General features: G+C 53.2%; 1 protein-coding gene across 1 annotated transcript; it reads left to right on the forward strand.

Annotated features, from left to right (window-relative positions):
* The first annotated feature begins 988 nt into the window (after positions 1-988).
* Positions 989-20,810, forward strand: Ppp1r13l (protein phosphatase 1 regulatory subunit 13 like). The gene is made up of 13 exons (XM_051162521.1): positions 989-1,134; positions 8,577-8,662; positions 8,813-8,955; positions 9,813-10,323; positions 10,404-10,502; positions 10,576-10,667; positions 11,617-12,052; positions 13,505-13,968; positions 16,704-16,835; positions 16,918-17,051; positions 17,145-17,311; positions 19,830-20,029; positions 20,577-20,810. The coding sequence occupies exons 2-13, from the start codon at positions 8,608-8,610 to the stop codon at positions 20,613-20,615; spliced, it is 2,472 nt and encodes an 823-aa protein (XP_051018478.1). The 5' UTR covers positions 989-1,134; positions 8,577-8,607; the 3' UTR covers positions 20,616-20,810.
* The last annotated feature ends 3,148 nt before the right edge of the window (positions 20,811-23,958 follow it).

A 23,958-nucleotide genomic window follows, 5' to 3' on the forward strand; every position in this document is an offset into this window, starting at 1 on the left:
GGCGAGACAGAGTGACCCAGCTGCATTCCAGGACGGTGTGTCAGCGTCGCGTCCCGCCCCCTCTGCTGAGATTTCGGAGACTCCTCCAGAATTGGGGTACTCCCGTCTCTTCTGCGGCTTTTGAGAATTGAGAAGGGGTCAGGGTTACAGGGAAGTGTCCCCTATGCCAGGGATATCCAGACTGTGTGCCCCCATCGCCCCCCAGCACGTGGGCGAGAGCCTCTGGGCCACTGGGCTCGCCCTTTGCGTGTTCCAAGACTCCAATTCCCAGAGGATGCGAGGGTGGCTGGCCATGGACTTTGGTTAGGAATGCTGCTGGGGATTGTAGTCCATCCTGTTGCTAGGCACGCCAGTCAAGCGCCCTGGTGCTGTCTTGCATTGTTTTTGACTGTGTAGCCGGAGGTTTGTTTGGTTGGTTGGTTTCGGTTTTTCAGGATAGGGTTTCTCTGTGTGGCCTTGGCTGTCCTAGACTCATTTTATAGACCAGGCTGTCCTCGAACTCACAGTGTTTCGCCAGGCTCTGCCTCCCGAGTGCCGCCCGGCTCGAGATGCTCCTTGTTCTGTCTCCCAAGTGCTGGGATTATAGATCACTTATTTTTTAGTTTATTTAGACAGGTAAGCTGGGCTTGGGGTCCTGATGAAAGCGGGTCCTTTTCTCTCCTGTGAGTTTCTCCTCGCCCCTTACCTTCTATTCGTTAAGTGCCCAAATTTTCACTCAGACAAGGGGGGGGGGGGCGGGGACTGAGTCTGGAGGAGTGGTAAAGGGCTCAGGAGTTCTTCCCCTGCACCCACAGCGAGGTGGGAGTCTAGACTCTTGTGCATTTCGCCGACCAGGGCGCCCTCGATCATCTGGGCCTCGCTCTTCCCGGCTGTGAAATGGATCGCGCCTGTATCCTTGACTGCGCCCCGCCTCCCCGGGACTACAAATCCCAAGGTGCTTGAGGCGACCGCAACCTCACCCCCCCCACCCCCCCCACCCCCGCTTCTCCTGCGGGACACGCCCCCCTCCAGTCAGAGTCACTTCGTCTAACCTGTTCCCCCGCGACTGCCCCGCCCGGTCCTCCGCTCCCCGCAGCTGGAGCCGGAGCCGGAGCCGGAGGAAAAGCCCCCCGGTGCCAGGATCTGCCCCGACGCGTGAGTTGCACCCCCACCTGAGGCCCAGCCACCCTAGAACCCGACACCGCGTCCCTGGGAGGGCTTGATGGAAACTAGAACCTTAGGTCCCGGGGCAAAACGTGGGGAACTCACGCCTGGGTCCCTGGAAAGAGGGAACTGGGGTGCCGGCTTTATTGGAAGCTCGGACGCTTGAGATCTTAGTGGTACTTAGAGCTTTTGGTCCTGGGGAGATATTGACGGTGGAATTCTTGAATACTTTAATGGGGGGGGGGCTCTTGGAAGTGTCTCAGGGTGCTGTTGATAGTCTCAGATCTCTGAATTTTGAGTAGATTTGGAGGGTTAGGATATTCTAGAATGGTTGGGCGCCCGGTCGCCCTCCAGCTGTCTTCAGAACTGAGCCACTAGGTCTTTGCGTAAAATTAGTGGCACTGGGCGAGTAGATTCCTGGTCTTTGGAAAGAGTGGGGCAAGCAAGGTGGGGCGTGGGTCTCTCAGTAGACAGTGTCCCGGCGCAACACCCCACTTTCTGGTTTTGGGGTGGGGGCAGGGGATGAGAAACAGAGGCAGCTCTCCAACCTCTTCTCTGCCGCTGAGCGAACCCCAACATGTCATTAACTGGGGCGTCAGACCTGCCTAACCAGAGAAGGCACATCCGCCCAAGGGGCGCCCCCTAGCGGAGACGGGGGGCTGTCGGACCTCTTATTGCCCCATAGGGGTGGGAAATAACTGGAGTTTGCTGAGGTCTTTCTAGAGTCCAGGGCCAGAATAACAGGACCGTGGGGCTGGGGCTGGGAGGCTTGTGTGGCTGTGTGCTGCTGCATTACACGGGACGGAAGGGGGGTAAACTGAGGCTGGCAGGCCATGCGGGCAGCTGGTTTTGACAACTCCTTTCCTCCTTGTGACGGCTGTCTGTGAGAGGAATTTCTTTACTCCCACCAGATTTTCTAATTAACCTTGCTCACCCTCCGCCCCCGCCCCCGGGGTGCCCTGACCCAGAGGTGAGAAATGTCGCCTCCACTTCCATCTGTCTGACCTGAAGTATTATGGGAGATAAGGGAGGGATGGAGGCTAATTCTGGACGTATCTGTCTGTCCTTGAGCCCTGGATAGGGCAGGGGAAGGCAGGCACCTCCCTCTGTCTCCACCCCTGGGCCCTTAAGGAAGGCGGGGGGGGGGGGCATTACAAGCTAGTGGGGACAAAGATCTGAAGAGGGAGGGTGTTTGTTAATGCCTGGGCTGGAAGAGCACAGAGTGACAGCCTGAAGTGAAATTAAAATAATAGCCACAGCTGCCAACACAGGCTGCATGCGTCCTGTCCTGCCAGCTTCGGGTCAGGCTAGATCTCTGTCCACAGAAGCCTTTGGCAATCACCCAGAGGTAGGAACAGAGAATTCCGCCTTCAGTGGAGTTTGGGTGACCCCAGGCAGGACTCCCCCCTTGCAATGGGGAAACTGAGGCTGGCAAACAGACTGCCACCCACATCCTGGGATCTTGCCAGTTTCTGCCTGGTACCTTCTATGCCTCTGTCATCCTGCCATAGTCCCACATTCCTGGGGACAACCACTTTCAAGTTGAAAATTTAGGGTTCTGTGATCCCTAAAGTTCAAGCATTTGAGAGCACTGTCAACTCTACTCAGCACTCTTAGAACCACGGAGGGAAAGGGGGAGCTTGGTTTGTGGCTCTGTGAGTAGATCGCTCGCCTGGCCAGTATTTCCAGCACTGGGGGGATGGAGGCAGAAGGATCTGAAGTTTAAGTGTAGCAGGGGGGTACATGAGACACTGGAGGGGGGCGGTGGGGGTGGAAACAGAGACACAGAGAGACAAGCCTGTGTGGTTTTCTCCCAAGCCTTTAATCCCCGGCAGGCACTTGGGAGGCAGAGGCAGAGACAGGCAGATCTCTCAAAGTTTGAGGTGGGCGTGGTCTACATAATGAGTTCCGGTCGATCCAGGTCGGCACAAACTAACCAACCAACCTACCAAGAACCAAGACACCTGGGTTTTCATCCCTCCCGCCGAATCTGCCTCTGTGTGATTCAGACAGTGTCACTTACGGCAGCCCATGGTGGCCTTGAACTAGAGACTCTCCGACCTACCGCAATGCGGAGGGTTGCAGACACTCATCTGTAGCACCCTAGAGAACCGTGGACAAAGGCTGTTTGAATAACAGTCCAGGACGTGTGACACTCAGTCCCTAAATGGCACTGTCGTAAACTCTGTGTAATTTAGGTCCTCTGATGCTCACACCTTATCTGGGTGAAGTCATTAATTCCCCCGCAGTACACTTGAGGAAACAGACGACAGCGAAGCCCTCACCGCATCTACCTCACAGCAGAGGCTTTAGCTAGGGGAAGTCCCTCGCCCATTCCACGGATTTAAAAACCAAGAGTGACCCAGCTAGGGTGAAGGATTGCACTCTGGGTGCTCCCAACCCATCTCGACACCCTGACCTGGATCCCACTGACTCCTCCAGGAAAAGCCCAAACAGGATCCTTCACCTCTGAGAACCCAGCTGGAGTCCAGAGGAGGCCGGGCAAGGAGACTTTAAGGGTGGAGCAGGCATGGGAGCCAGTTGAACAGGAGAGCTAGGGTTGGAGGGGAGCCCGAGGAAGAAGACCTGAGGGCGGAGGGCGGAGGGCGGAGGGCGGAGGGCAGGAGCCTGGGAACAGAGGTCTGCCTGCCCTGCCGCGCCAGACCTGCCCACCGTGTGCTCTCCTGCCCGGGCGCGCCTCGCATTCCCAGGGCCTGAGCTCAGCGCTGGAGCCCGCGGGGAGAGAGCGCCCCCTGGTCGAGGTGGCCGAAGTGTTTCCACCGTCCACACCAGCCTCGGGAACAGCACCCCCCGCCCCCCAGAACCTGAAAAAAAGAAAGTCTGATCCATTCGACAAAAGATCTGCTCTCTGTCGGATGCTGGGAATGGAATTCCTGGGGCTCTTACCGCTCTCAAGCCCTTGTCTGTGTGCACATGAGGTGCCTACCAGAGGTCGGGGGGGGGGGCACAGCTGGAGATGGTACACACAGCTGGGACCCACCCACTCCATATGGATGCTGGGAACCGACCTCTGGTCCTCCACGCGAAACGGGGGAGCTGTCCCTGCAGCCGAGGGACCAGGTTTTTCTGTGTGAGCTCTGGCGGGCCCCGAGCATGCTGTGGAAACAAGTCTGGCTATCTTCAGACCTCTCTGCCTTAGAGAGCTGGCCTTACAGGCACGTGCCACCATGCCCAACCCTTTATTTAAACTTGTATTTTGAGATAGGGATGCTCAGACTGGCCTCTTCAATGTATTTTGCTGCCCAGACCTTGAACTCCATCATTTTGTGTCAGACTCCCAAGTAAGCAGGCGTGTGCAGTTAGGCCTGACTATACGCTCTAACTTTCCGAAGCCTGGATTCCCACAGCCCGGAATTCCCCTTATACCTTCTTTGTGCTGGTCCAGTGAGGCTACCTATTTATCTTCGTTTTACAAGTCAGGCGCCTCTTGTCAGGGCGTTCCAGAGTTTAACTCTCCACCTCTGACTGCTGGCTTGTGATAGACATGAGGAACATGCAGTTCTGGGATAGACAGTACGGCAGGAAAAACTAGAAATTGTGGGCAAAACAAAGTAAAAAACATTTTAGAATGTTTAAGGGAGAGAATCTTGGACTTGGATCCTATTTTTTTTCTAGCAGGTATGGAGCTCAGGGCCTCACTAATGATAGACAGAGCTCTACTGTTAAGCCATACCTCTAACTCCTTGCTGGGGGATTCTAGGCAGGGGCTCTACCACTGAGCCATGCCTCCAGCCCCTCCCTGGGGGATTCTAGGCAGGGACTCTACCACTGAGCCACGCCCCCAGCCCCTCCCTGGGGGATTCCAGGCAGGGGCTCTACCACTGAGCCACGCCCCCAGCCCCTCACTGGGGGATTCTAGGCAGGGGCTCTCCCACTGAGCCATGCCCCCAGCCCCTCCCTGGGGGATTCTAGGCAGGGGCTCTACCACTGAGCCACGCCCCTAGCCCCTCCCTGGGGGATTCTAGGCAGGGGCTCTACCACTGAGCCACGCCCCCAGCCCCTCCCTGGGGGATTCTAGGCAGGGGCTCTACCACTGAGCCACGCCCCCAGCCCCTCCCTGGGGGATTCCAGGCAGGGGCTCTACCACTGAGCCACGCCCCCAGCCCCTCACTGGGGGATTCTAGGCAGGGGCTCTACCACTGAGCCATGCCCCCAGCCCCTCCCTGGGGGATTCTAGGCAGGGGCTCTACCACTGAGCCACGCCCCCAGCCCCTCCCTGGGGGATTCTAGGCAGGGGCTCTACCACTGAGCCACGCCCCCAGCCCCTCCCTGGGGGATTCTAGGCAGGGGCTCTACCACTGAGCCACACCCCAGCCCCTCACTGGGGGATTCTAGGCAAGGGCTCTACCACTGAGCCACGCCCCCAGCCCCTCACTGGGGGATTCTAGGCAGGGGCTCTACCACTGAGCCACACCCCAGCCCCTCACTGGGGGATTCTAGGCAGGGCTCTACCACTGAGCCACGCCCCCAGCCCCTCACTGGGGGATTCTAGGCAGGGGCTCTACGACTGAGCTGGATCTCCATTTCTAGTTCTGAAATTTCTCTCAGATGGCACTTAAGCTTTTGGGTCCATCTTATTGGAACTTCACCATCTCAGAGTCCTTACTAGATGTGATGTTACATGTCTGTAGCCCCAGCCACAGAAAGTCAAGAAAAGCCATTGGTCAAGTTCCCGGACAGTCTGCGCTACACAGTGAGACCAAATGCAACGTCAGATTTCAGAACGGAGCCTCTTTGAGATCAGAAGGTCCTTTCAGAATACCTAGTTTATGCTTTCCTGCCTTGTGAGAACTCTCAGGAGGAGTCCGGGAGTCTCAGGCCCTAGGCGTGGAGAGGACGCAAGGTCACACACGTTCAGTTGAGCCACTAGCCCAAACAGGTTCTGTTCCTCAGGGCTTCCCAGACAGAGCCTGGTGTCAACATGTCCCAGCTGGCCTTAGCTGCTGCCTACGCCTTTACCGCCAAAGCTAAAAGGTGACAGGGCCGGCGGGCGTGGCGGCTGCCATAGGGATAGGGATGGCTGGTGTGACCGGTTCCCAGTGGTCTGGCTTCCTCCTGCTGGCTGGTGACCACAGCTGTCTCTCTGGGCCTGGCCACCTCCCTGTTTTTCCTCTTAACAATGGGTCAGTGTGAACAGGGGCTCTTGTAGACAGGGACTCAGAGAGGAAGTGATGGTGTCCCCGCCCACTGGGACTCCTCCAAGTTTGATGGAAACATTCCAAAATGACCAGTTAGATCCTGGTATGAAACCCAATCTAAAGGACTTCTTTCGTTTGGTTTGTTGGTTTTGGTTTTTGCTGTTGGTAGTGGGGGGTGGGTTTGGTGGTGTTGGTGTTGGTTTTTTTTTTTTCGTGTGTGTGTGTGTGTGTGTATTTGTTTGTTTGTTTGTTTGAGACAGAGTTTCTCTGTGTATCCTTGACTGTCCTGGACTTTGCTTTGTAGACCAGGCTGGCCTCAAACTCACAGAAATCCACCTGCCTCTGCCTCCCGAAATGTGGGGGTTACAGGTGTGTGCTACTACAACTGGCCTGAAGGACATCTTATATGTTGACTTTGAAGACAGGTTTCTTTCTTACTTTCTTTCTTTTTTTGTAGACCACAGTAGAACTCACAGATAGCCTTCTGTCTCTGCCCCCCAGGTTAGGATTAAAGGCATATGCTACCGTGTTCAGCTCCTTTTTAATTTTTATTTTTAATGTTCTGTTTTGGTTTGAGACATGCTTTCTCTGCGTAGCCCTGGCTGTCCTGGTACTCGCTCTGTAGACCAGGCTGGCCCCAAACTCACAGAGATCCACCTGCCTCTGCCTCCCAAGTGCTGGGATTGAAGATGTGTGTGTCACCACAGCCGGCTCTTCTTTTCTTTTCTTTTCTTTTTTTTTTTTTTTTTTTTTTTTTTTTTTGAGAGAGGGTTTTATGTTGTCTAGGCTAACTTCCAAATTGCTGAGTAGCCAAGGATAAATCCTTACTCGGGCTGGAGAGATGGCTCAGTGGTTAAGAGCACTGACTGCTCTTCCAAAGGACCCAGGTTCAATTCCCAGCACCCACATGGCAGCTCACAACTGTCTGTAACTCCCAAGATCTGGCACCCTCACACATACACACATGCAGGCAAAACAGCAATGCACATAAAATTTAAAAATTAATAAATTATTTTTAAAAAAATAAGTCCTTACTCAAGATCTCCTTACTCGGTCCTCCCAAGAGCTGCGTTAGAGGGGTGCGTCATGGATGTACACCTGGATTCAAGCAGTCTGACTTGTATTTCCTCACTTACTAGAGAGATGCTTGCTGGAGAGATGGCTGAGAAGTTAGGAGCACTTGTTGCTCTTGCAAAGGGACCCAAGTTCAGTTCCCAGCACCCACAGGGTGGCTCATAACTGTCTGTAACTTCCGTTCTAGGGGATCTGATGCCTCTTATCAGAATGGGCACCAAGCACAGAGGCATGCAGATGCCCTTACACAGAAAACGAGTTAATTTAAAATTAAAACAAAAATCAAGCAATAACAAACTTAGCATGTTGGTACAGGCCTGAAATCCAAGAGTCTTGGAGGCCAAGGCAGGTCGAGGATTGGGAGTTTGAGGCATACAGAGCAGTTTTAGACTACATAAAGTTTTATAGTCCATACTAGAATGCATAAAAAGGCTGGTCTTTACATGGAAAGTAAAAGGAGGGCAGAGGTATGCCTCAGTGGTAGAGTCCCTACCTAGAATCCCCCCAGTGAGGGGCTGGGGGTGTGGCTCAGTGGTAGAGTCCCTGCCTAGAATCCCCCAGTGAGGGGCTGGGGGTGTGGCTCAGTGGTAGAGCCCCTGCCTAGAATCCCCCAGTGAGGGGCTGGGGGCGTGGCTCAGTGGTAGAGCCCCTGCCTAGAATCCCCCAGTGAGGGGCTGGGGGTGTGGCTCAGTGGTAGAGCCCCTGCCTAGAATTCCCCAGTGAGGGGCTTGGGGCGTGGCTCAGTGGTAGAGCCCCTGCCTAGAATCCCCCAGTGAGGGGCTGCGGGCGTGGCTCAGTGGGGAAGCACTTGCCTAAGAATGGGTATGGCACCGTATTTAATCTTTATTACAGCAGTAAACAAAACACACATACACAAGAAAACCCTCAACAATAAAATGTGTGGTGGTGTCTCCTGGTCCCTCATAGACATTCATTAAAGAAACAGTTAATTAATTAACAGTTAATTAAGCCTCAGTTCAATAGCAGGTGATGGGTGATGGATAGATTCTTTGCCCTGAACTTTCTAGAACCAGTTCGGGCTTTATGGACAGAATTCTGAAGGAACTGGCATATCTGAGACTGAATTGCTGTTGAGCTACACCCTCCTCCCCTCGACTCTCGACCCCCCTGCGCCCCAGACTTCCATGGGGTGGGGCCTGGGGGCGTGGCCTGAAAGGTTCCACCCTGTTCTCCCTCCAGGCAGGCACCCTGCTCTGGCCCGCCCGGCACCATGGACAGCGAAGCATTCCAGTGTGCGAGGGACCTTCTGGATCTGAACTTCCAGTGTGAGCTGGAGGCACAAGGAGTGGGTGGGTGGGTGGGTGGGTGGGTGTGAGCTGGAGGCACACGGCGGGGGCGGGAGGGAACAACAGGATGGGCAGGGTCTGGTAAGGGGGAGGGGCACGGTCCTGATCTTCGCTCCCCACCCCCACCAGCGCTGGCCATGAAGCACATGGACCTGAAACAGATGGAGCTGGACACCGCCGCCGCCAAAGTGGACGAACTGACCAAACAGTTAGAGTCCTTGTGGTCAGACTCGCCAGCACCTGCTGGCACACAGGCTGGACCCCCCTCTAGGGTGAGCCTTAGTGACACCTCCCCAAAGCCAGCTTCTCTCCACGTCCCAGGGGAGACTGGAATGTCTAAAGGTGGTATAGGTTGTGGGGTATGCATGGCAATCCGGGAAGTGAAGGAAAACAAGAGCGACAGCAGGCTGGTAGTAACCCCCGAGGAAGAGAGGCTGAGGCAGGAGGATCAATTCAGTGCCAGCCTCTCTACTTCATAGTGAGTTTGAGGCTAACCTGGGCTCCACGAGATGTTAACTTGGTAGAAGGCTTGCCAAGCATGAATTAAGGTCTGAGTTCCATCCCCCGTACTATACAAAACCAGGGCTTGGGGTGTGCACCTGAAACACTGGAGGGCTAGAGGCAGGCTGTCCTGGAACTCACTCTGTAAGACCAGGCTGGCCTGAAACTCAGAGATCCGCCTGCCTCTGCCTCCAGAGCGCTGGGGTTAAAGGCGCGTGCGCCACCATGCTCGGCTGGAAAGGGCCTTTTTAAAAAATCATATGAGTGCGGAGTGTGGTGGTGCAGGCCTTTAATCCCAGCCCTTGGGAGGCAGAGGGAGGTGGATCGCTGTGAGTTCGAGGCCAGCCTGGTCTACAAAGTGAGTCTAGGATAGCCAAGTCTACACAGAGAAACCCTGTCTCGAAAAACAAAACAATATATACATGTATACATGTATGTATATGTGTGTGTGTGTGTGTATATGAGGGGGGGAGGGAGAGTGCCAGTAACAAATTAGACCCCACCATCGCTCCCAGGCTTTGCCCACACCCTGCACCTGTAGTTAGCAGGCCAAACCGAGTCTCTGACCTCCCCCACTGACTCCACGATTGTCTCCTCTGACTCTTTGATGCCCCGACTTCCCCCACAGATGTCCAGGTACAGCACAAGCCCTGTCCCCGAGCATTTTGGCAGCAGAGGGTCCCCGCAGAAGATAGCCACCGACGGCACAGAGTCCCGTTTTGGACGCTCGGAGAGTGCCCCGACCCTGCACCCCTACAGCCCTTTGTCCCCCAAAGGCAGGCCGTCCTCGCCGCGTACACCCATCTACCTGCAGCCCGATGCTTACAGCACTCTGGATCGGGCACCATCGCCCAGACCGCGCGCCTTCGACGGGGCGGGCAGTCCCCACGGCCGTGCACCGTCCCCGCGGCCGGCGACGGGCCCGGTGCGACAGCCAGGACCCCCGATGCCCTTCGACTACCTGGGCCGTGCAGGATCCCCCCGGGGCAGCCCCCTAGCTGAGGGGCCTCAGGCCTTCTTCCCAGAGCGCGGACCTTCCCCACGTCCACCTGCTGCAGCATATGATGTGCCAGCCGCATTCGGGAGCCCCCTGCTGGGCGCGGGTGGCAGTGCCTTCGCCCCGCCGCTTCGAGCGCAAGGTGCGCTGAGTCCCACTCTTTGGGAGGCTGGCGGGGTCTAGACCATGCTTACACCCTCACTCGTGAACCCCTTTCTCCAGACGACTTGACGCTAAGGCGGAGGCCCCCAAAAGCCTGGAATGAATCTGACCTGGATATAGCCTACGAGAAAAAGTCTTCACAGACAGCGAGCTATGAACGTGCGTGAAAGAGGGCGAGGGGACCTGGGAGGACAGAAGTCTGGAGTCCAGTCTAACAATGCGTGTTTTGCAGGACTGGATGTCTTCACACGGCCTGCTTCGCCGGGCCTGCAGCTCTTACCCTGGAGAGAGAGCAGCCTGGACGGGCTGGGAGCCAGTGGCAAGGTGAGGGGCAAGTGGTCAGCATAGGGATGAAAGGTGTGTGTGTGTGTGTGTGTGTGTGTGTGTGTGTGTGTGTGTGTGTGTCAGAGAGAGAGAGAGATTCTCCTTTTCCTACGCTCTTTATGGCAGGAGGTTGAGGATTGATTCTAGGGTAGGGCCAGGATCATTCTAGGTGAGAGGATACCACTGAGCCACACCCCAGCTGCTCACTGGGGGATCTAGGCAGGGGCTCTACCACTGAGCCACGCCCCCAGCCCCTCACTGGGGGATCTAGGCAGGGGCTCCACCACTGAGCCACGCCCCCAGCCCCTCACTGGGGGATTCTAGGCAGGGGCTCTACCACTGAGCCACGCCCCCAGCCCCTCACTGGGGGATCTAGGCAGGGGCTCCACCACTGAGCCACGCCCCCAGCCCCTCACTGGGGGATTCTAGGCAGGGGCTCCACCACTGAGCCACGCCCCCAGCCCCTCACTGGGGGATTCTAGGCAGGGGCTCCACCACTGAGCCACGCCCCCAGCCCCTCACTGGGGGATCTAGGCAGGGGCTCTACCACTGAGCCACACCCCCAGCCCCTCACTGGGGGATTCTAGGCAGGGGCTCCACCACTGAGCCACGCCCCCAGCCCCTCACTGGGGGATCTAGGCAGGGGCTCTACCACTGAGCCACACCCCCAGCCCCTCACTGGGGATTCTAGGCATGGGCTCCACCACTGAGCCAGGCTCCCGGCTCCTCACTGGAGGATCTACTAAGGCAGGAGCCCTACTACTAAACTAGCTGTATCCACACACTTCTACTTAGCCTTCTTAAACTGATTTGAATCCTACCTCAGCCTTCTGATTGGTAGCCTTCAGGCGTAGATGTTTTTCCTCGTTTTTGTAGTTCCAACTGGCTCTTACCAGTGTTGGTCCCTTTCTCTTACCTCCCTTCCCCTCTCCTTTCTCTCTTCCCCCAGGACAACCTCACCAGTGCCACGTTGCCACGCAATTACAAGGTGTCGCCGCTGGCCAGTGACAGGCGTTCTGACAATGTCAGCTACCGCCGCTCTATGGGCTCCACAGGGCCCTCAGGCACTTTGCCCCGAAGCTGGCAACCCGTCAGCCGCATCCCCATGCCCCCCTCCAACCCCCAGCCCCGCAGCGCCCCGCGCCAGCGCCCCATCCCCCTCAGCATGATCTTTAAGCTCCAGAACGCTTTCTGGGAACATGGAGCCAGCCGGGCTGTGCTCCCGGGATCATCCATCTTCTCCCGAGCACCCCCACCTAAGCTGCCTCCCCAACCACCCACGCAGCCCCAGCTGCAGCCCCAACCCCAGCCTCAGGTGCCCCCCCAGTCCCAGGCCCAACCTCAGACTCCAGCACCCCAACAGACTTGGCCGCCAATGAATGAAGGTGAGTCAGCTGTGGGGGCGTGGAGGGGAGGGGGGGGGTCTCCGAAAGGCTGGACAAAGGGAGGACAAATGAGGGGACCAGAGGAGCCTGGGCACCGTGACAAGTAAACCTGACTCCAGACACTGTCTCTACAGAGAGCCAAGGCAGATGGACACAGGAGCCAGGGTTACAGAATGGTTAAGCCGAGTCATGTGTAGCCTCGGGCAGGTGCTTTAACCTCTCTGAACCTTGCTTTTCCTGAGTGTAAAAATTGAATCATGGGCTAGGTGTGGTGGCACACGTCTTTAATCCCAGCACTCGGGAGGCAGAGGCAGGCGGACCGCTGTGAGTTCGAGGCTAGCCTGGTCTACAAAGTGAGTCCAGGACAGCCAAGGCTACACAGAGAAACCCTGTCTCGAAAAGCCAATAAATAAATAAATATAAATAAATAATTGAATCATGATAAAATCCTATCTATTGGACCACAGTACTAATAATATATCAAGTCTTGAAAACGAGACCTAATGCCCAGTGAATATGGCTAGCCCATTATACCCCAGCTGAAAGGGCCCTTTAATGCCAGGTCGGTGGCGTAAAGCCGAGAGCGTACGCCTATCCAAACTACTGGCTTGTTACGATTCAGGGTAAACCTTGGCACTGGCAGCCCACGCCTTTAATTCCAGCACTGAGGAGGCAGAGACAGGCAAATCTCTGTAAGTTCGAGGCCAGCCTGGTCTTAAAAAGTGAGCTCCAGAACAGCCAAGGCTACACAGAGAAACCCTGTCTCTAAAAAAAAAAGAAAGAAAGAAAAGAAAAAAGAATTATGCAAAATTCCCACCCACAACAAGATAAGAATGTCTACCTTGTAGGCTTGTGCCGTTGGTTGGGATAAAGACCGGTTGATATTTCCCCCTGCTTCTGAGACACTGCTGTGGAGGGAGGGGATGCAGCAGAGGGAAGAAATCTTCGGACACTAGGCCGGTGAACTCTGGCATTTTCTGCTTGCGATCTTAGGAGGTGAAATTCTTAGGACCCTAGAAAGCCGAGTTTATTGCTGTTGGTAACAAGTGCAGATGCCAGAGCCAAGCAGCTGTGTGACTTTGGGCAAGTGGCTTTGCCTCTCTGGGCCTCAGGTTCCTTTCCGTAATATGCAGATGATTGCCTGTTTCTTCACACTGTAGAAGGGTGACGGGTGGGCGTGTAGGTCCTGGGGACATTAGTTCAGGGGATAGAAGAATGTCTGGTGTGTGCCCTGGGTTCAATGCACAGCACCATAAATACATAAATACGGCATATACAATATACTCAGCCAACGGGAGACGCTAGTATTATTATGTACAGTCCAGGGTGGTCGAGAGAGGGCAAGTAACTGCCCTGAGTCACACGGCACAGGGGCTCGTTGCATCCTTGAAGTTGTAAGTCTTGGGATGCTTCTGGCTGCTCTTCCTCTAATGGGGTTCCTGTTCCTGCCAGGCCTCCTCAAATCTCCTGCCGAGCTGGAGCCGGAGCCTGAGCTAGAGGGCCTGTTGTTGGCTCCGGTGCTCGAGGCTGGGGATGCCGACGAGGGCACCGTCGCTCGGCCTCTCAGCCCCACCAGGCTGCAGCCGGCGCTGCCACCCGAAGCACAGGCCGTACCTGAGCTGGAGGAGGTCGCCCGAGTGCTGGCAGAGATTCCCCGACCCCTCAAACGCAGAGGCTCCATGGAGCAGAGCCCAGCCGTGGCCCTGCCCCCCACCCACAAAAAACAATACCAACAGATCATCAATAGACTCTTCCATCGGCATGGCGGCCCAGGGCCTGGGGGCCCTGAGCCGGAGCTCTCCACCATCACAGAGGGATCTGAGGCCAGGGCAGGGCCGCCTGCTCCTGCTCCACCAGCTCCCATCCCACCCCCGGCCCCAACCCAGATCAGCCCTCCAGAGCAACCCCAAAGCATGGTAAGTCATAGGAGGAGACTGGGATAAGTGGTCATCACGTAATACAGCTGCTATAACAAAAAGACCTTCATCATATAGTGGTTTAAATGAGAGTGGTACCCACACTCTGTCTCCAGGCTAACCACTATTCTTGAGAATAGCTTAGCTTTATGATCAAGATGGCACCAACCATGCTGCAAAGGAGCCTGGGAAATGTAGTCTTTTGTGTAGATAGGGCTGGGCTCAGGGAAAAAGGGAGAATCTAAGTAGATAGAGGGGTAACCAAGCACTTTGGGTTCGTTTCCCTGTGCCTTATCCCCAGCATTCCTTTATGAATTTCAGGGTTTTTTGTTGTTGTCGTTGTTTTGGTTTGGTTTTGGTTTTTCGAGACAGGGTCTCTCTGTGTTAGGCTTGGCTGTCCTGGATTCACAGTATAGACCAGGTTGGCCTTGAACTCACAGCAATCCGCCTGCCTCTGCTTCCCGAGTGCTGGGATTAAAGCGTGTGCCGCCACGCCCGGTGAATTTCAGTTTGTTTTTTTGTTTTTTTTTTTTTTTGGTGTTTTTTTTTTTTTTTTTTTTTTTTTTTTTTTTTTTTTTTTTTTTGGTTTTTTGAGGCAGGGTTTCTCTGTGTAGCCTTGGCCATCCTGGACTCACTTTGTAGACCAGGCTGGCATCGAACTCACAGCGATCCACCTGCCTCTGCCTCCCGAGTGCTGGGATTAAAGGCGTGCGCCACCACGCCCGGCTGAATTTCAGTTTTATACCTGCAGTTAATCTAAGTTTACTTGTACAGTGGGTTTATTTGAGTCCTGGAGCCCAGGACAGTCTCTGTTGCCTACTTTTTCTGGGCACCTACTCTGTTTTCTTTCTTTTCTTTTCCTTTCTTTTTTTATTTATTTCTTTTTTATTTTTTTATTTAGTTTTTAATCTATGTGCATTGGTGTGAAAGTGTCAGATCTTGGAGTTGCAGACAGTTGTGAGCTGCCATGTGGGTGCTGGGAATTGAACCCGGGTCCTTTGGAAGAGCAGGCAGTGCTCTTAACCACTGAGCCATCTCTCCAGCCCTGTACTCTGTTTTCTTGTGAAGAGTTAGTTTCTGGTCCCCCAGAATTTCCATCCTGGTTTCATGTTACTTACTCAGCTATGCATCCTAGGGCTAATTCCGTATCTTAATTTTCTTGGCCGGGCGTGGTGGCATACGCCTTTAATCCCAGCACTCGAGAGGCAGAGGCAGGCAGATCACTATGAGTTCGAGGTCAGCCTGGTCTACAAAGTGAGTCCAGGATGGCTAAGGCTACACAGAGAAACCCTGTCTCGAAACCCCCCCCCCCAAAATTCTTGTCTATAAAATGGGGGTGAGAATAGCAGTGGCTACCTGATAGGTTTGCAGTGAGATGCACCTGCGCCTGCTGCCTGGGTTGTAACTGTGACCCTCCCGTTGTTAACACTGACCCAGGAGTTGGTGCTGCTGCTTTTTGTTTGTTGTTGCTGTGTGTATTTGTTTCATCTTTTATTAATTTGACAATAGCAACTCAGGAAAAGATATTTTTTGGCTCAGATGGTACAGTGGTAGGAACAGGAGGCAGCTGGCCACACTGGATCCACAGTCAAGAAGCAGACCCTTGCAGATCTGGCCAGAGATCTCTTTCCATTGTGATTCTATGTGGGGTGTTTTTTGTTTTTTGTCTTGTTTTGTCTTGGGGTTTGCAAAGACGGGGTTTCTCTGAGTAGCCCTGGCTGTCCTGGAACTGGCTCTGTAGGATTAAAGGCATATGCCACCATGCCTGGCTGAGGTTTTTTTGTTTGTTTGTTTCTTTCTTTCTTTCATTTTAGCCTTTAATCCCAGCACTCAGGAGGCAGAGGCAGGTGGGTCGCTGTGAGTTCGGGGCCAGCCTGGTCTATGAAGTGCGTTCAGGACAGCCAAGGCTACACAGAGAAACCCTGTCTTGGAAAGAAAGAAAGAAAGGAAAGAAAGGGTCTTATTCTATAGCCCAGTGGTTCTCAGCCTTCCTAATGCTGCACCCCTTTAATATAATTCCTCATGTTGTGGTGACCCCCCCAACCATAAAATTATTTTCATTGTTGCTTATAACTAATTTTGCTACTGCCATGAGCCATAATGTAAGTATCTGTGTTTTCTGATGGCCTTAAGTGACCCCTAAAAAAAATTGTCAGCCAGGCATGGTGGCGCACGCCTTTAATCCCAGTACTTTGGAGGTAGAGGCAGGTGGATCCCTGTGAGTTTGAGGCCAGCCTGGTCTACAAAGCGAGTCCAGGACAGCCAAGGCTACACACAGAGAAACCCTGTCTCAGGAAAAAACAAAAACAAAACTTGTTTGTTGCACTCCAAAGGAGTCAGGACCCACAAGTCAAGGACCACTGCTATAGCCCAAGCTGTCCTTGAAGTCATTGCAATCCTGTCCTCTCAACCACCCAACTGCTGAGATTATGTGCATGCACTACCATGCCTGGTTTACAGAAATCATTTCTGTGGAGGCCACCCACTCCATCCCTTCTTAGCTTTCTTCCTCTCAGATCTCAGAGCTCCAGAGTCCCAAGGCACTGGGTGACCTGATAGTTGTAAATAAATCACAAGGGTCGAGCCAGCCCTCCCTACACTCACAACTCTCTGCCTGGGTGTGAATCCTCCTGAGCTGGTCCATGCCTTGGCATGACCAACCCCATCGGTCTGTTTTCCCCGCCCCCTGAGCTGTGGGTGGGCAAGCCTCGCTGAAGCCCCGCTCTGTCCTGCAGGAGATGCGCTCCGTACTGCGCAAAGTGGGGTCCCCACGCAAGGCCCGGCGCGCTCGACTCAACCCACTGGTGCTGCTGTTGGATGCAGCGCTGACTGGGGAGCTGGACGTGGTACAGCAGGCGGTGAAGGAGGTGAGGTGTCCACCCTCCCGCAGGGAGGAGAGCAGCGGGTGACGGGCGGGGCTGAGTCCTCCTCTCTCCCTGGTGTTTCCAGATGAACGACCCAAGCCAGCCCAACGAGGAGGGCATCACCGCCCTGCACAATGCCATCTGTGGGGCTAACTATCCCATCGTGGATTTCCTCATCGCCGCGGGCGCCAACGTCAACTCCCCCGACAGCCATGGCTGGTGAGCCCCCAAAGTGCACCTGCCAGGGAGAGGTGGGCGGCACCTTGGCGGTGGGTGGGGCGGGCTCCCTCTTATTCATCCCTCTGCCACCAGGACACCACTGCACTGTGCGGCTTCCTGCAATGACACTGCCATCTGCACCGCACTGGTGCAGCACGGTGCTGCCATCTTTGCCACCACACTCAGTGATGGCGCCACCGCCATCGAAAAGTGCGACCCCTACCGCGAGGGCTATGCGGACTGTGCCACCTACCTGGCAGGTGCGGGGCTATGCACGGCCTGAGGTGGGGGTAGGGATAGGGCCTGGGCAACCCACCTGGCAGGTGCATGCAGGTGGGTGGGGACTTGGGGGCTGTATCATTCAGACTCTATAAATCACCTCATTCCACCTGAGATGCTGACAGTCAAGATGCTGAGATGCCAAATATCTACAGTCCAGCTGCTGAGCTGGCTGCACACTTACAATCCCAGCATTCGGGAGGCAGAGGCAGGCAGATTGCTGTGAGTTCGAGGCCAGCCTGGTCTACAATGCGAGTCCATGATAATCAAGGCTGCACAGAGAAAACCTGTCTGGACAAACCAAAAAAACAAAACAAAACGAACAAACAAAAGGAAGGGTGGTAGTCTGAGCAGTCTGCTGGGCAGCCCCCTTAGAGGCACTTGTAGACATGCCTGAGTTCTATCAGGTCTCTCCAGGGACCCCGCTAAACTGCCTGAGTGGGACAGCCAAGATACATTGCACCAGAGGCTTGCCCATAGTGTCTGCTGAGCATACGGAGAGGCAGCTTGTGCCATAGGATGGCATTAGGGGGTCACAGAGCAGAAGAGTTTGACATTGTATAGTGTGGGGCTGGGGGCCTGGCATGTAGGCCAGTTCCTGAGGCTGGACCGTGAGTTGGAGACCAGCTGGAATTATTTTTATTTTAAAGACTTATTGGGCCGGGCGTAGTGGCGCACGCCTTTAGTCCCAGCGCTCTGGAGGCAGAGACAGGTGGATCACTGTGTTTGAGGCCAGCCCGGTCTACAAAGTGACTCCAGGACAGGCAAGGATACACCTGTCTCGAAACTGTGTCTCGAAAAACCTTCACACACACACACACACACACACACACACACACACACACACACACAAACAGATTTCTTTATTATTATGTATACAGTGCTCTGTCTGCACATACACCTCCAGGCCAGAAGAGGGCACCAGATCTTATTATAGGTGGTTGTGAAACACCATGTGGTTGCTGGGAATTGAACTCAGGACCTCTGGAAGAGCAGCCAGTGCCCTTAACCTCTGAGCCATCTCTCCAGCCCAGCCCAGCTGAAATTATATAGAAAGAACCTGTCTCCAAGAAAAGGCGTGGGGTGGATGTAGCTCAGCTGTAGAGAGCTTACCTATATGATCAAGGCTCTGGGTTCTCTCCCCAGGGCTGCAGAAACTGGGTGTGGTGGTCCACACCCATACCCCACAGCTTGGAAGGTGAAGCCAAAACCACCCCAAATTCAGGCTCATCCTTGGTCATATACCCAGTTTGAAGACAGCCTGAGAGATACGTTGGACCCTACCATCTTTTTTTTTTTTTTTTTTTTCAATTTTATTTATTTATTTTATTTGTTCGTTTAGAGACAGGGTTTCTCTTTGTGTTGCCCTGGAGTTTGCTCTGTAGGGCCAGGCTGGCCTCGAACTCACAGAGATCCGCCTGCCTCTGCCTCCTGAATACCAGGATAAAAGGCGTGCAGCATCACTGCCCGGTTGAGCCTACCTATCTTTGGGGGGAAAAAAGCATTAAAGAGCTGAGGGCCTGGAGAGGTCACTCAGCAGCTGAGAGCGCTGACTGCTCTTCCAGAGGTCCTGAGTTCAGTTCCCAGCACTGACACGGCAGCTCACAACTGCAGTTCTCTGTAACTGTAGTTTCCTGGGATCCAGTGCCCTCTTCTGGCATGCAGATGTACAAGCAGACAGCGCACCAATACATATAAATAAATCTTAAAAAGAAAAAAAGAAAAAAGAGGACCGGTCAGTGGTGTAGGTCTTTAATCCCAGCACTTGGGAGGCAGAGTCAGGTGAATCTGTGAGGCCAGCTTGATTTACAGAGCAAGTACCAGGACAGCTAGGACAACATAGAAGAAACTGTGTCTGGGGAAACCAAAACCAAACCCCCCCACTCCAAAAAAAAAAAAGGAGATGACAGTCAGCCATTGGCTGAATGAAGGTAGGTTGCGCTTTGGTTTGTTTGTTCGTTTTTTAATGGCTTATTTATTATGTATACAACATTCTGCCTGCGTGTGTGCCAGAAGAGGGCACCAGATCCTCCTATAGAGAGCTGTGAGCCACCCTGTGGTTGCTGGGAATTGAACTCAGGACCTCTGGAAGAGCAGACAGTGCTCTTAACCTCTGAGCCATCTCTCCAGCCCGCGCTTTGGTTGTTTTTGTTTGTTTGTTTGTTTTGTTTTTTTGAGCCAGGGTTTCTCTGTGTAGCCTTGGCTGTCCGGGACTCGCATTATAGACCAGGCTGGCCTCGAACTCACAGAGATCCACCTGCCTCCGCCTCCCGAGTGCATGCGCCATCATCACCTGGCAGGTTGCCGATATTGACACACCGAGAGTCCTCAGATGTGGGAGAGAGCCAGTACCAGGGTCTCCCTGCGGTCCACAGGCAAAGGCAGCTTTCCAGTGTATGAGCGCTTTGCTGCAAGGAGGGACCACGCCCACTCCTGCCCCCCATGTGGCTGGGGACCTGGACCGTGGCCCGACTGCCATGTTCTTTACGTGTTTTTCAGACGTTGAGCAAAGCATGGGCCTGATGCACAATGGGGTTGTGTACGCACTATGGGACTACAGCGCCGAGTTCGGGGACGAGCTGTCTTTCCGCGAGGGCGACTCGGTTACTGTGCTGCGGAGGGACGGGCCAGAGGAGACCGACTGGTGGTGGGCCGCGCTGCACGGCCAGGAGGGCTACGTGCCACGCAACTACTTCGGGGTGAGCCCGGAGGGGAGTCGGTGGGGGCCCCCTACTAATGGGTGGGGCCAGGCTGATACGTGATCCTAGCACTCTGGAGGGCTGAGGCAGGGGGGTTGCCAAGAGTTTTGAGGCCAGCCTGGGCTACAGAGTGAGTTTTAGGGTTAACCTGGGCTACACACATACACACACACACACACACACACACACACACACACACACACACACTTACTTACGCCCGCGAACACACACAGTTCATTATTTCAACGATGAAGAAGTCTAGAAGAATCTAGTATTAGGTGTGCTAATGTGCAGGGAGTGGGGCGGGGTGAGGGTGGGAGATTCAGGGGACAGAGGATCCCTTTCATTTAGGAAAGTAGATGACAGCCTCTTACAGGCTCCCCCCACACCTTTCTTGTCTGGCTTATGCTTTGTGGAGTGTTTTGATTGGTTAGGGATGTGGCTGGTGGTTAGATGGCCGTCCCCCCCTCCTTGCAGGGTGGGTTGGGATAAGCGGGGAGCTGGGCCCCCGCTGGTGTCTGACTGAGGGTTGGCCCTCTTCCCTCAGCTCTTCCCTAGAGTGAAGACTCAGAGAAGCAAAATCTAGCAGGAATGAAGGAGAAACTTGTAAGCCGGGGTGCCTTCCACCAGACCTGCCCCATCCACCTCCTGCACCCTAATCTCCAGAGGGGCTCTGGCCTGCACCGGAAGTTCTCTGCTTCTCCACAGGCTTAAGGGAGGGCAGCCCCAGACTGACAATTAGGAAGCAGCCTTAAGCATTGGGGTGAGGTGGGGCTAGAGAAACCCCTCTCCGACCCCAAACACACACACACTTGCCAAATCAGAGGAAAAAATAAAAAAAATTTTTAAAAAGTGCCTCCAACTACCAGCAAGCCACTGCAGTATCCCCAGCTGAGCCTGGGAGGGTAACCACCCCTTCCTTTCTTTGAGTCCTAGTCTCCCCTTTCCCAGAAGCCTCTATTCCTCCCAGCAGACCCCATTACCCCCCAGCAGCTTTGGGGCCTGGGCAAAGGCTCTAGGTTCCTCAGCAGGAAGTCTGCGTCCAGTTCCCCCAACCAAGTGCCTTCATACCCTGTGGCTTAATGTTAATAACGACACGGGAAACCATTTCCTTTATAAATAAAGGTAGTTCGCACTGAAATGAAGATCGTGTGGATTCTGTTCAGACTCCATGAACGCTGTCTGTGCTGGTGAGTTTTTGTCAACTTGACATAAACTCACTCTCACAGCAAATATCTGTCTCGCACATAAGTCTGATGTTTATGTATTTAGCTATTTAGTTTCTGTGATCAGGGTCTCTCTGTGTAGCCTTGGCTGTCTTGGGCTCGCTTTGTAGACCAGGCTGGCCTCGAACTCACAGCAATCCACCTGCCTCTGCCTCCCGAGTGCTGGGACTACAGGTGTGCACCACCATGCCCAGCTTTTATTTTTTTAACTTTATTTATTATGTATACAGTTTCTGCCTGCATGTACTCCTGTACCTCAGAAGAGGGCACCAGATCTCATTACAGATGGTTGTGAGCCACTATGTGGTTGCTAGGAATTAAATTCAGGACCTTTGGAAGAGCATCCAGTGTTTTTAACCTCTGAGCCATCTGTCCAGCTGTCATGCCCGGCTTTATTGTTAATTTTTTGAAATAGGGTCTCACTATGAAACCCTGTCTGGCCTGGATCTCGCTATGTAGACCAGGCTGGCTCAAACCTGCTTTTTCCTCTCAAGGGCTGAGATTAAAGATGACCACCACCATGCCCAGCCTTTTTAAAGACTTTGAAACAGGATTTTAAAAAATTATTTATTTTTATGTGTGTTGGTGTTTTGCATGCATGTCTGTGTGAGGGTGCCAGATCCTCTGGAAATGGAGTTACAGACAGTTGAGAGCTGCCATGTGGATGCTGGGAATTGAACTTGAGTCCTCTGGAAAAGCAGCCGGTGCTCTTTTTCTTTTTTCTTTTCTTTTCTTTTTTTCTATTTTTCTGAGACAGGATTTCTCTGTCTAACAGTTCTGACTGTCCTGGAACTCGCTCCGTAGACCAGGCTGGCCTCAAAGTCATGGAGATCCACCTGCCTCTGCCTCTCGACTGCTGGGATTAAACACATGCGCCACCATGTCCTGTGTAGCCAGCGCTCTTTACCACTGAGCCATCTCTCCAGCCCTAAAACAGGATTTTATTGTGCAATTTAGGCTAGCTTTAAACCTGTGACCCTGTAGAGCTTGAGGTCACAGATGTGTGCTAACATGAACACTTTTATTTATTTATTTATTCATTTAAAAAATTAAAGAAAAAAGAAAATTAAAGAAAAAAAGAAAGAAAACATTTTAGTTATGTGACCACATTAGGAACAGAAACAAATACAAAAAGATCCAGTGAATAAAAAAATTTAAAAGGGGATATAAATAAATAAAACTTAAAAGGTCCAGTGTCACCTCTCCCGTCTATCTTCAGGGTCCTGTCATGAGGTTTACATTTAGAGAGCAAGAGGTATGTATGGCTAAGTAGCTGCACATAGGAGGTGAGGTCCTGCCCGTCACTGACCTGTTGGTGTCTGGGCGCCACACTGTCTGCAAAGTGCTTTGATACATGATCAGAACTGTGGAATCTCAAACCAAGAGACAAGGTTCTTCACTGACTGGTGTGTGTGTGTGTGCGCGCGCACGCACGCGCAAAAGATGTATTTAACTTGAAAATTTGTAGGTTAGAGAAATCTTCATTTAGAAGAGGGTATCTGAGTGCTGCCAAGATGTCTCACCAAGTAAAGGCTAAGCCTGATTGCCCGAGTTCAGTCCTCAGGATCTGAATGCTGAAAGAAACCATTCCTGCATGTCCTCTGACAATCACAGCGCATGCCCGTGTAACTAATAAATAAATAAAATGTAATTTATTTACTATTTATTTATTTTGTTTTGTTTTTGGAGACAGGGTCTCTCTGTGTAGCCTTGGCTGTCCTGGACTCACTTTGTAGACCAAGCTGGCCTCGAACCCACAGCGATCCACCTGCCTCTGCCTCCCGAGTGCTGGGATTAAAGGCGTGCACCACCACCGCCCGGCTTAATAAAATGTAATTTAAAAGGAAAGAAAGTGGGCTGGAGAGATGGCTCGGTGATTTACGAGCACTGTTACTCTCGCAGAGGATCTGGGTTTGGTTTTCAGCACCCACAGGGTAGCTCACACCCATCCATCGCTCCAGTACCACAGCATCTGGTTCCTTCTGCCCTCTGAGGGCACTCGGGAGGCAGAGGCAGGCGGATCGCTGTGAGTTCGAGGCCAGCCTGGTCTACAGAGTGAGTTCCAGGACAGCCAGGGCTACACAGAGAGACCCTGCCTCAGAAGAAAAACACAAGCAAAACCAAAAAAAAAAAAAAAAAAAAAAAAAAACCAAAAACGTGGGGGGAGGTGCACTAAGGAAATAACTCAGCTGGTAAAGTGCTTCTTTTATGATGATGATGATGATGATGTATTTATTGTTGGTGGTTGTCTGTTTGAGAAAAGGTTTAACGTAACCTAGGCTCGCCTTGAACTCACGAAGTACCAGTCACTCCTCTGCCTCAGGAGTACTGGCATTACAGAAGTGCACCACCACACCCTTTATATATGTTTTCTTGAGACAGGGTCTCACTCGATATCCCAGTATAGCCTGCAATTTGCAATCCTCCTGCCTCAGTCTTCTTAATTTTTAGATTACAGATGTGAGTCCCACACCTGAATTTTAATTAGTTAATTGATCTCTTAAAGATTTTTTTATGGCTTTAAAAAAAAAAAAATGTGTACGTGCACCTGAGTGCAGGTATCCTGAGGAGGCAGAGGTATGGGGTACCTGGAGCAAGCCTTAAAGGGGATTGCAAACTCTATTCACTACTTGGCCAAGCTGGACAGAACCTGGAAACGCGCTAACTTCAAGGAACTCAATCGATTCTCTCGGCTCTCTTCCA

Source organism: Acomys russatus, chromosome 19 (genome assembly GCF_903995435.1).
Source record: "Acomys russatus chromosome 19, mAcoRus1.1, whole genome shotgun sequence".
NCBI classification, from domain to species: Eukaryota; Metazoa; Chordata; class Mammalia; order Rodentia; family Muridae; genus Acomys; species Acomys russatus.